General features: G+C 47.3%; 1 protein-coding gene across 3 annotated transcripts in view; it reads right to left on the reverse strand.

Annotated features, from left to right (window-relative positions):
- Positions 1–276: 276 nt before the first annotated feature.
- Positions 277–12,166, reverse strand: part of LOC119373404 (E3 ubiquitin-protein ligase HECTD1) — a 338,907-nt gene continuing 327,017 nt past the window's right edge. For all 3 annotated transcript variants that reach the window (XM_049411288.1, XM_037643436.2, XM_049411287.1), the window contains exons 42-43: positions 5,141–5,291; positions 277–581 (exon numbers count right to left, since the gene is read on the reverse strand). In XM_049411288.1, the coding sequence (XP_049267245.1) occupies positions 299–581; positions 5,141–5,291 (434 nt within the window). In that variant the 3' untranslated portion in view covers positions 277–298. The remainder of the gene's footprint in view (positions 582–5,140; positions 5,292–12,166) is intronic.

The following is a 12,166-nucleotide window of genomic DNA, read 5'->3' on the forward strand; positions in this document are numbered from 1 at the left end:
CACACACACTCACAAAAAAGAAAACGGGGGGCTTCTATTTGGGCCCGAAGGAATTTCCGAAGGGAGGAAACGTCATCTGCTGGACTCGGCAGATGCATGCTCGCCGGACAAATGCCGCTCCAATTTCACTTGAGGCGAGAATGGCAACCTCACGAGCGTTAGCATGGGGGCTAGGCTTGTGGCACCACGAGGCTCGGCGTCCGACACAAACGGGAGGGAACTAAAGCCCGCGCAGAGGCTCCAGTGGTAGATTGCAAAGTCTTTTTTTTCTTTTTGGCTCGCGCACATACACACACACTCAGTTGAGGTGGAATCCCTTTTCGCGGGTGGCGGCGAGAAGTCGCTCTCGGAGCAGGGCCTCGGAAGAGTAGTCGGGTAGCTTGAGGTAGTGGGCGCACGTGTTGACCGACGGGAAGGAGCCGTCGGAGGCGTCCACCTTGCGCACCACAGTGAGCCTCGGGTGCAGGTTGGCGAGGCCACCAGGCGGCAGCGACGAGCAGCCCGTGGTGAACTGGAGGAAGGCCTTGCGCTCGGATCCCGTCATGTCAACCAGGACGTTGACAAAACGCTGGAAACCAGGGCTGTTGCATTGAAAAAATAAAACAGAATATAAGGTGAGGCGCTACAGTTCTGAGTGAAGTGCATACGTAAAGAATGCCAGTGAAAACTTGTGTTTTAATAACATGTAGCATCATCGACGCGATTGCCCACTGAAAGAAGATGAAGCCAAGCGAAGCCACGTGCAACGCGAGAGCTTCGATGACCCTCGAAATCAAGCAATAGAAGGAAAGAACAGTCGGGATCGCACTCCAGTGCTGGAACAGAATCTTGTACTCTCTCACAAGCACTCTACACAGGATACCTAAAGCACAACTCTCATTTCTTCCTTCAAACACATTCTGTGTTCATTAAGGGGAGACACTGGTCTCGAAACGAAAAGTTTTATTATTGGAGATATTGTAATGAAATTGGGTGTGTATATGTATTTCTTCCTCCTGTTTTCAAAAATATAATTAGTTTTCATGTACTTCAATTAGTTATCAAATTGTGAGAGCATAAGTGAAATCTAATTAGGTAATTTCTTACGGGTCATTAAGACACTTTCCCTCAGTATTTTTAGGTTCTGTTTAAGATGCAGCTGTAGCCAAAGACCTGCCATGTGGAGCTATGCTATTTATATTGTCACTGAGATATATCATCATATAAGAACTTTCAATTGTATTGACATTGTGTAATCTTGAAATGCAATTAGCTCACATTATTGTTCACAAAATTTCATATGTTCATCTTAGCCACAAAAAAATAGCATAGCTCCACAGTCCTATTTCTTACGAATTCAACGGTATAAAATTTATCAAAATTACCTTACAAAAACATAATGAAAAGATCCGTAAGGCTGGTCAAGTTGGCAAAAAATGTGAAGCTGAGAAAATCGCGTTTGAAGATTGACACGCACTGTATAAATTTCTAAAAGGAACCTTTAACCATAAATTTTATTCACATGTTCCCCATCTGTTTCCCTTCAAAACAAAACAGAAAGTGTCTTGTTCCACCCAAGGAATCATATCTAAAAAAATTTTCCAATGTGCAAAGCATGATCAAAACCCCACCATGACAAGCGGCTGGGGGGTTCTGGAAAAGCCATGGGGTATGAGGCTCAAGCGACTGGCTGCTCATGTCTTTTCAGTCTTTAGGAAGAACCTTCTAGATGTTAGGCAGCATGTTACCCTGGGTAATAGGTTGCTATGCTTGAGAGAATACCTTCAAAGTAGTCCAGGACTGTAATCTTCAGTTGCACCCGTTTTGTGTCTCCTTGCAAGAGTCTTTTTTGTGTTGGTGCTCTTCAGATGAGTTGCATTTGCCTTGCGTAAACGCAGAGAGTCTTTTTCTAGGCTGTGGTCCCAGGGCACAGCCGAGACAAAAGTTTGAGTAAACAACATGGTCAATTACAAGGCCAGTGTAGAGCTCAATGATGCAGCCCACACCTATGTGTGAGCTCCGACCTCGCGTCATCCATGAGCCGTCGAACACAACATCGATGTTCCCTATGGGGTTCAGGAAGTCTGTATACAGCTCTTTTATTACTGCCACACTAGCAGCTTCACTTTCAGTCGCTGTGTTTTCGCAGGCTTTCACTAAACTTTTTAGGTGTCCCTGAAACGTCTTGTGGTGCAAGCCTCGGTGCGAAAGGTTCATACACGCACAAAAGTCCGAAAGGGCAGTAACACCTTTGCCTATCATCTGTATCCCCTTCATGGCCCTCATGTTGACTTCGAAGGGAGTGATGGTGGCAGTTCCGCTCACTCTCGGAGAAGAAAATTGCTTCTTCTCGAAATCACAACTGCTGCAAGAAAAAATAAGCTTTACCGCAAGGCCGTACTCCTTGTCCGTTGCCTTCCTCACGCTGAGACTTTTTGCGTCGCATTTGTCGCACTTCGCTTGTGCAAAAAAGTTATTCAAAACTTTCATATCGACGAGCAAAAAATCGGTCCCGGCGTCACCGGTCTGGCACTCCGCGCTTACTCCAAGAAGGTCGAACTTGCGCTGGGTAGCCGACTTTCCAGACAGAACGGTCTTCGTTTGCGCCGATCTCTCAACTCGCTGCGCCTGCTCCGCCGTTGAGTAGTACGCGGCATCAACCCGAAGTGTTTCGCTAGTCGAACTTGGTCCCACGGTGTCGTCAGTTGAAGTTCCCGGCAGGTCCAAAGGGTCCGGCCGCGACTCCAACTCCGCTGCCGACGGTGCACTTGTAGCCGGCGCCTTCTTGTTCCAAGCCCGTTTTTTACGGCTTCCAAAAGCTCGTTGCGTCGATGGTTTCAGACGAGAGTCTCCAGGCATCTCGATCGCGTGGAAAAACTACCGGCACAAAGTAGAGACACGGTCCGTCGAGAAACACGCACGATCGCAAAAGCAGGCGCACACAAACGGACAGCCACGGCGGAGAACCAAACACAAAGAAAAAAAAAAATGACGTGTCGGTCGCGCCAGCCAATGGGAGACTCGGAAAGGCGCGCTTGAAAAGCGCGCCGCGTGAGAGCCAATCAGTGGCCTGGAAACGACCTTCAGAAAACCCGCGACGGCGGCCGTTCTGCTTGAGCGACGCCATTTTGAGATGGCGCAAAATGTGCACAAAGAAAACAGCTTCAAATCTAGCCCAAGATGGCGGCGCTCGGCCCGCTGCAACGCTCATGGCGCGCGCGGGAAGTTCGAACAAATTTCGTCCTTTTGGGGACATTTTAGTGCTGCCGGGGTGCTTTGAAAGCCGATTTTATCGCGTTTCCCGACCGAATTTAGCGTTAGCAATTTGAGAGTAGGTGCTCAGAAGTACAAACGCCTCGAAAATAAGCTTTGCGAAAAATCGATTTTTTGACCATTTTTGACCGTTCCAAGACCCGCGTCTCCCCTTAATACTTCTAGAGACCAGCGCCTATAAAAGGACAACATTATTCGGGAAACTGACAGGGCTTCATTACTGGTATGAACGCCAAATAAGGTGTGGGCTGATCCCTAAGGCAGCACAATAGATTGTGAGGGCGGGCAGATCGTGATATTACTGTGGTATACCTGTCCTTGCAAGAGTTCGGATGAGGTTTGTGAAGGAAGCCTATTCTACAAACATTGAAGGCGACATTGATAATGACATTGTTTCTTGGTCAAATAAACATTTCCACTGAATGTCCTCATTCCAACCCAGATGAGAACTTTTACAGCGCTAACACGTAGTGACATCAAGTTCCTTGCGCAGCACCACAGATTCACCACCAAATGGGTGTTGTTAAAAAATAAGAAAAAAAAAGTGTATTCAGTTTGCACTAAGTCGCGAAAAGCTTGGCACAGCAAAGCACTGGCTCGTCACCACTCGTAGTCCCCTCGAGCGACATGTCTAGCTTCGACATGTGCGGCTTCCTCCTCAAGAGTACGCATTTTCTTAGGATACCCCATGTCTCTCTGGACAAGATCAGACACAGCCAGGCGGCTATGCACTATAGAGCAGAGGTTGCGTGTGTTGTCTCCGTCGGGGAGTGTGGCTTAGCTACTGCACCTGCACACCTTGGCCAAGTGGTGCGGTATCTGGTCGCTAGTCGACGCGATGCTTGCTTCCTCTTTGATACTATCTTTTTTTCTCTCTCTCTCTTTCGTTGATCTCTTTTTTTTTCTGCATTTCTTTCTATTTCTCTCTTTCTCACTCTTTCTGTACTCTGCTTTACTCTCTCCCGTCCTTCTCATGATCACATCTTTCTCTCCCTCATGCTCACTTTCCTTTCCCACTCCCTTGTTACTCTATACTATACAAGGCTATGCTCTTCTAGCGTGCCTGGATAGCCGAGTGGTTAGGATGTTTGCCTTCTGATCGAGGGTACACGGGTTCGAATCCCGCCTCGTGAAAAATTCTTTTTCAACAAGAATTTCTCTCACTCTATCTTTATATCTCTCTTTGTCTCTCTATTTGTTTCCCTCTTTTCTTCTTTCTCTCACTCTCCCTGTACTCGTTCTCTCACCCACCAGGGCTATTAAAGTCCACGCCGTAGCGGTGAGTTGTGGGATTTGCCCAAATTCTGTGGCACATATTCATGATGATGATAGTTTTCAGGCACGACCACACATTTTACGTCGAGCTAGAACAGCTTCGCTGTTAAAAGCCCGCACAAAATTACCAAAGTTAGCATGAAAGAGTACAAATGTATGACTAACATGATTGACAGGTCATGACAGCATAACATGTCATGCTTGTCATTTACGACACGATATACAATAACACCAACATTAGATACACGGGTATGAGCCAGAAATGAACAGGAAATGAGCCACAGGTAGAAAGAAAGAAAAAGATAATGTGTGGCTCATGACCTCATTGGATCCATGGGTATGAGCCATAGACCCAGTCGATACTTTTCACACTGTTCGCTAACTGTTAAAACACATCGTAATGACATGTCCAAATGAACGTAGGGCAAGTCGCATTGTGAAACTCTACCTTGGATAGCTAAATCTGTGTTTACTAATGCTTCTAGAGACCACTGCGTTTTATTCGACAAGCTGACGGGGCTTCATTACTGGTATGATTTCCAAATAAGGTGTGGGCTGATGCCTAACGTAGCACACAATCGACTGTTGCATGCAACTGCCAGAGCTCGCGCACCTGTCCCTGGTGTAACCCAGCTTTGGCTCAGTGTAGTTCAACACATCCTCACGGCTCCAGACTGGATTCTGCTCGCCACACAGCATTAGCCGAACTTCTTCGCAGCTGAATGCACCCAGTTTCTCCATGGGGAAAACCTTGCAGAAGCCGGCTGCACAAAAAGAACATCAACGAGAGACTGAAAACTCTGTTCCAAAGATATTCAAATATACATGCAGCACAGTCCAATCAAGAAGGGAACACCAAGCAGACAATAAAGCTCATTCCCATTTCTAAAAAGAAGAAACAAGCTCACAAGTTACATCGGGCTCACCATACCCTGATGGCCTATGATGGCCGGGGTGCTTGTGTGTCAACACAGTTGTAAGTGGTGATCAAATACTAATGGACATGTATTCGAAACCCACAAAGCAAAATTGCGCTGTAAATGGACATTAAGAGCTAAGTTAGTCTCAGAAACAAAACGATCCCCACACTTTAGCACCAACCACATCGCCTTCCATGGTGTTTAGCACGGCTCAGCACATGGAATACGGAATACTATTCCATGTTGGTCCTCCCTCATTGGCCATTTCAAAGTGCGCGAGGGCCCCCCACATGGGCAGCAACGGCGTGTATGCGATGTGACGACATGGAGCAAAGGAAATAGTATTGTGTATTCCACGGTACGATATAGGCTCGTAGAACTACCCTGTCCCAGTTGCACAACTCTTAGTTCTGACGGCATTCTCTGTTCACCCATTTATCACCACTTCAAGCCTCCACCTTCCCCTAAACACCTGCCTTATTTATACGTCCCGGCAAAATTGTATTTTGGTGAAGATAACTGAGGAAAAGCTGTCTGCAATGTGCCCTTTTCACAGCGCCACAACGCATGGAGCCTTCCCTTAGCGAGAAATAAGGTACGCATTTGGGCTGGTTGGTTCATGATTAACTGTATAAAACAGCGTCAAAAGACGGGACGAAGAAAGGACAGAAACTACGGTGCTGACTAACAACCAAATGTGTTTTATTCTTCCAGTCCGCATGTATATACTCTGCCAAAATCTCAAGGAAACAGAAAAGCAAAAAAATAACACAGAAAAGGATGATTAGCCTGCGCAGAGGCCAAAAAATCCTCAATCGGACAGAAAAGTCAACTCCTTTGGAACGAGGGAGATGGGAAGGATTTGACAGTTTTCTGTGTTTTTCTACGTGTGGAAATGACATAATCTCCTTTAAGATCAACATGTGCTCGCTTTTGAACCAGGATGTCGGTGAAAGTTTAACGAAAGGTGACGTTGGCATTAGTTTTAGCCACCTTACCCTAACCAAGTTGCACCATTGGCCTCTGTCGCGTTTTAGATATTCGTCCTGTCGAATTATTAGAAACTTCGAATACTAGCTATTCAAAAGTCGGATCAAATTATTCAATTAGAAACTATTCGATTCGAATTCGAAACTCGAATATTCGCACACCCCTACTGAGCATCCTTCAGACAATAGGCTATGCTTTTTGGACTTGGAACTCTCGTTCTCAAACAGCCATGTATGTTGGGGTTATGCGCCTACATCTCAAAAGAGCCTTCTCCCTTTTTCTTCTGTGCATTCAAAAATTGTCAAGCACGGTATTGCAAGGGCTTGCATGAAGGCAGCGCTTGAGAGGTCCTGTGACCACCAACTCGAAGCGAGTTTTTGTTCTCAAATAGCACGCCTGAAGCTTGCAGGTTTCCCAAGAACGCTTTTGACCAGCATCGCAGAAAGCCTCGTACAGTATAACCTCATTACAACAGACCTTCATAGTGAAGAGGATTTTGGTCTGTTGTAAAGGGAGTACAGTATAACCTCGTTACAACAAATCCGTTTACAACAGACATTCGTATACTACATACCAATTTGCGGCGTTATGCCGACCTCCATATTTGTTCCATTGATTGAGCTTCGTTTACAACGGATTCTGGTACAACGGACATTCGGATATAATTGACTAAAATGTCAGGCCAACAAGGTGGTCAGGACTCCTTTACAGCGGACTTTTCTACCACGGACATCCCAAATTCAATAACTTCTGACTACAAACATTGCTTAGCATACTTTCGGTACAGGAACAGCGCGTCGCGGATATCGACGTATCGATTTAAGAACGAAAGTCACCGATCTCCGGTCTGTCAATGATCAGCTATGCCTAGCTGTAGCAACAAAAAAGTAGGCGCGCAGCGTGCTTGGTGTTGCGTTTTGGGACGCTGCAGTGCGAAATTGCTAACCGCTGCCACCACTTCTCCGAGCGGTCGCTGCACGGCGAGCTTGGCCAGGGGGGTCCGCTGCCGATGCGCAAAATGCCCATCCGCGGTTCTGAGGAGCCAGCGGCCGATTAATTCGTTGCTTGCGATGAAAGACATCGCGGCTTCTTCGCTTTCGCATGGCCGCTGGCGCGATGTTCTTGCCCGCAAAGTTCGGATTCGTCTCATACATCGGCATCCTGAGCGGAGTTAGGCCTAGCCACGACATCGAGTAGAGATGTGCGTGGCCGCGCTGCCCGATGTTTCAAAGTACGTCATGCTTGATCGCGAGTACAAAGAGTTGCCCCGTGGTGGTCTTCGTCATAAGCTCCGCAGTGCTGATAAGCAGAACCTCTGACAGCGGGTCCGACGAGTCACGTCTGCGATGTTCGCGACGAGTGCGGCGCGCTATCGTAATCTGATGATTGAGCTTCCGCTTGCAGCTGCCAAACTAAAGCGTAATTATATTCTAAATTATCGTCGACCCATGAACACAGAATGAGCGCTAACGCATCACTAAGTAAAGCAATTTTCGACAACCATGACCTCGCACAAGCAGCAGACAACGCTTCCGAAGCGAACATCACGGCAGAAGCAGCCAATCGGAGGCGTCGAATTGAACTTCAAACGTGCTTTTTGTACGCTTGTTACTGAATAGAGGAGCTAGCTGAAACAGAGAACTTGCGCAGTTGTAATTTTGAAAAACGCGTTTTTTTTTTTTGCTACTTCCGCAATTTTCGCGAAGTCAGCAGACGCAAAGAAACTTTTGTAGCTCTTATACATTGGTTTCAGTGAAGATATTTGGAATCAGATAGAAAAAGGGCTACAGAAACTGATAATACAATTTTCCAAAAATCACTTTTTTTTTTTTTTGGTCCCTCGTTAAGAATAAGACCATGTTTGTGATTGGTAATTCTCTCCGGTTATAACAGACCCATTCGGTGTTTACATAAAAGTCTGTTGTAACAGTACTTGGATTTAACATACTCCTTTTACAACAGACCAAAATCCTCTTCACTATGAAGGTCTGTTGTAATGAGGTTATACTGTATGTAAAATTCAAGTACTGTTACAACACACTTTCATGTAAACACTGAATGGGTCTGTTATAACCGGAGAGAATTACGTGTCACAAACATGGCCTTATTTTTAACGGGGGACCAAAAAAAAAAATGCGATTTTTGGAAAATCGCATTTTCAGTTTCTGTAGCCCATTTCTATCTGATTCCAAAATATCTTCAATGAAAACTACGTAGAAGTGCTATAAAAAATTTGTTTTGCGTCTGCCAACTTGGCGAAAATTGTGGAAATATAAAAAAAAGCGTTTTTCAGAATTATAGCTCGGCAACGGCGCAACTTGGCGCCACCATTTTGGGCTCGTCGTAAGGAGCATTTCTCCGCGTTCAAGTTCTCCATTTCAGCTGGCTCCTCCATTCAGTAACAAGCGTACGAAAAACCCGTTTTGGCTGCTTCTGCGGTATTACCGCAGAAGCAGCCAAAACGTGTTAATGCTCGCTTCGGGATCGTCGTCTGCTGCTTGTGCGTCACGAGGTCGTGGCTGTCGAAAATTGCGCTACTTAGTGACGCGTTCGCACTCGTTCTGTGTTTACGGGTCGACGATAATTTGGAACGCTTTAATTGGGCAGCTGCAAGCGGAAGCTCAATCATCAGATTACGATAGTGTGCCGCACTCGTCGCGAACATCGCAGACGTGCGACTAATAGCGTTGACTCGTTGGACCCGCTGTTCGAGGTTCTTCTTATCAGCACTTCGAAGCTTATGACGAAGACCACCGCGGGACAACCCCTTGTACTCGCAATCGAGCATGACGTACTTTGAAACATTGGGCACCGCGGCCACGCACATCGCAACCGAACTTTCTACTAGATGTCGTGGTTAGGCCTAACTCCGTTCACGGTGCCAATGTACGAGCCAAATCCAAACTTTGCGGGCAAGAAAATCGCGCTAGCGGACATGCGAAAGCGAAGAAGCCGTAATGTCCTTCGTCTCAAGCAACGAATCGCATCGCCCGCTGGCTCCTCAGAACCGTGGATGGGCATTTTGCGCATCGATAGAGGACCCCTCGGCCAAGCTCGCCGCACAGCGACCGCGCGAAGCGGTGGCAGCGGCTCGCAATTTCGCGTGTCAGCGTCCCAAAACGCAACACCAAGCATGCTGCGCGCCGTTTTTTTTGTCGCTACAGCTAGGCATTGACAGGATCATTGACAGACCGGGGATCGGCAGCCTTCGTTCTTAAAGGCCAACTCCGGTGATTTTTTGGCCATGCCAAAGTAATGGTGCTTTTATGTTCCTGAGACGCTCCTGTTACGGGCCTGATAGCAGAAATACTCGGAAAATTGGAGAATAATTTTAAATAAGCAAAAAAGCGCAACACCGAAACCGAAACCCAACCAAGTGTACTGTCTACGTATGACGTAGACGTTGTTACGAACGAACCGGAAGTCGTGCAAGGCATGCCGGTGACGCCGGCGCGGAGTATGAAAACTGTGACAGCCAGGACGAGCAGCGAAGCGCCGGCCAAACCAACGCTGTCTGTCGCCTTGTGCACAGCAGACGCTCGCTGTAGCGGCCGAAGCACCGAAGTTAGCGGTGCCCTCGGCTGCGTCACTTCCGCCGCTTTCCCAATACTGACGTCACAGACGCAATGTTGCCAATAATTGTGTGAAGCCAGGAGGGCGTTTGCAGACAATCTTTAAAATTCATTTGCAAACAATGTGTGCATGTCTCAAGCCTGTAATTTGGCATAAATGACTGAAACATGCCAAGGAACGTACCCAGCGAATTTCACTGAGATCCATCGACCTCGAAAAATCGCCGGAGTTGGCCTTTAAATCGGTACGTCGATATCCGCGGTGCGCTGCTCTCGTCCCGAAAGTATGCTAAGCGATGTTTGAAGTCGGAAGTTAATGACCGTGGTAGAAAAGTCCGCTCTAAAGGAGTCCTGACCACCTTGCTAGCCTGAAATTTTAGTCAATTATATCCGAATGTCCGTTGTACCAGAATCCGTTGTAAACGAAGCTCAATCAATGGAACTGATACGGAGGTCGGCATAACGCCGCAAATTGGTATGTAATATCCGAATGTCTGTTGTAAACACATCCGTTGTAACGAGGTTATACTGTACAGTAAAACCTCGGTAATTTGTACTCGGTTAATTGGGAATCCCGGATAATTTGTATTATTTGCGCGGTCCCAAATTTTTACATGTAAATTTAACCGGATAATTGGTGCGGCCAGTCTGCGACTTCCCGGTTAATTGGCACACTTGGCCGCGACTTCCAAGATATGCAAAGGGTGTTGCGAATCTCGGAGGCTGTAACTAAAACAAATTTTTTTTTTTTGATGTACGGATCTCGAAGGCCATGTTTTTTTTTACCGGAAATACGTCGTAGACGCCATGTTTTAGCAATTGCCAGGCGGCGATGCGTGCGGTTGCGATCACGATCATCATCATCTCAACAGCGATGTTAGCCACTCTAGCGAAGTGAATGTTTTGTGGAGTCTTTGTGCCATTTGGATGTCGGCTGGCGAGCATTGTGCGATTCGGTGCGACTGCTCCATTTGTCTCCTGTCTCCGCTTGAGTGTCTTCCCTGTGAATTAGTTGATTGAGGTGTGCTTGGAAGGAAGATGCCGAAGTACAAGAGCTTGTCCCTGCACGAAAAGGTGTGCTTAATTGAAGAGGCCAGCAAGTCGACGGCGTCGAAAACGGCTCTCGCCGAAAAGCACCACGTGCCTCTGTCAACGCTGTGCAACATCATCAAGAATAAGGAGAAAATTCTCGACGCTTACAGCAAGACGCACTCGTCAAAGCGTACACGAGTACGCCCGCCTACGTACGCCGACGTTGAAGCAGCTCTGATCGACTGGCTGCAGAAAGCCAACGCAGCACACCTTCCTGTGAATGGGACCATATTGCGTGAGAAGGCCAACCAGCTGGCGCTGCAACTTGGACATTCTGAGTTTAAATGCAGCAATGGATGGTTTTGCCGATTTAAGGAGCGCAACAACCTGACATTCGTGACTGTTTGTGGCGAGAGTGGCAGCGCGGATCAGTCTGTTGTCGACGGCTGGAAGCAGCACACCTTGGCTCCACTACTCGCCAAGTACGAAGCAGCAGATGTTTACAACCTTGATGAAGCTGCTCTGTTCTACAAAATGTTGCCTACGAAGACGTTCGCTTTGAAGGAGGCAGACATTAAGGGGCGGAAACAGAACAAAGATAGAATCACTGTTTTGTTTGGTGCAAGCATGTGCGGTGAGCACAAGCTGCCACTGCTCGTTATTGGGAAGACAGAAAAGCCTCGCTGTTTCAAAAATGCACGACTGCCATCCAAGGATGACCTGATCTATAAAAACAACAAGAAAGCTTGGATGACGGCTGCACTCTTTGAAGAATACGTGCGGCACCTTGACCGCAAGTTTGCGGCCGCAGGGCGCAGCGTTTTGTTCGTCGTCGATAATTGCCCAGCTCACGGCGACATTCAGAACCTGCAGGCAATCAGGCTGGTCTTTCTACCCCCGAACACGACGTCGCTATCGCAGCCGATGGACCAGGGCGTCATACACCATACCAGGAAAACATATCGCTACAATCTGTTGAAGCGAATGCTCCTTTGCTATGACAATGGAAAGGAGTATAACATTGACCTCCCGGTGGTATTTGCCTCATTGTTCACGCATGGAGGCAGGTGGAGGCCACCGTTATTCGATGGTGTTTTGAGCACGCCGGTTTTGTGAAAGAAGAGG

The sequence above is a fragment of the Rhipicephalus sanguineus genome, chromosome 11 (assembly GCF_013339695.2).
Source record: "Rhipicephalus sanguineus isolate Rsan-2018 chromosome 11, BIME_Rsan_1.4, whole genome shotgun sequence".
Classification (NCBI taxonomy): Eukaryota; Metazoa; Arthropoda; class Arachnida; order Ixodida; family Ixodidae; genus Rhipicephalus; species Rhipicephalus sanguineus.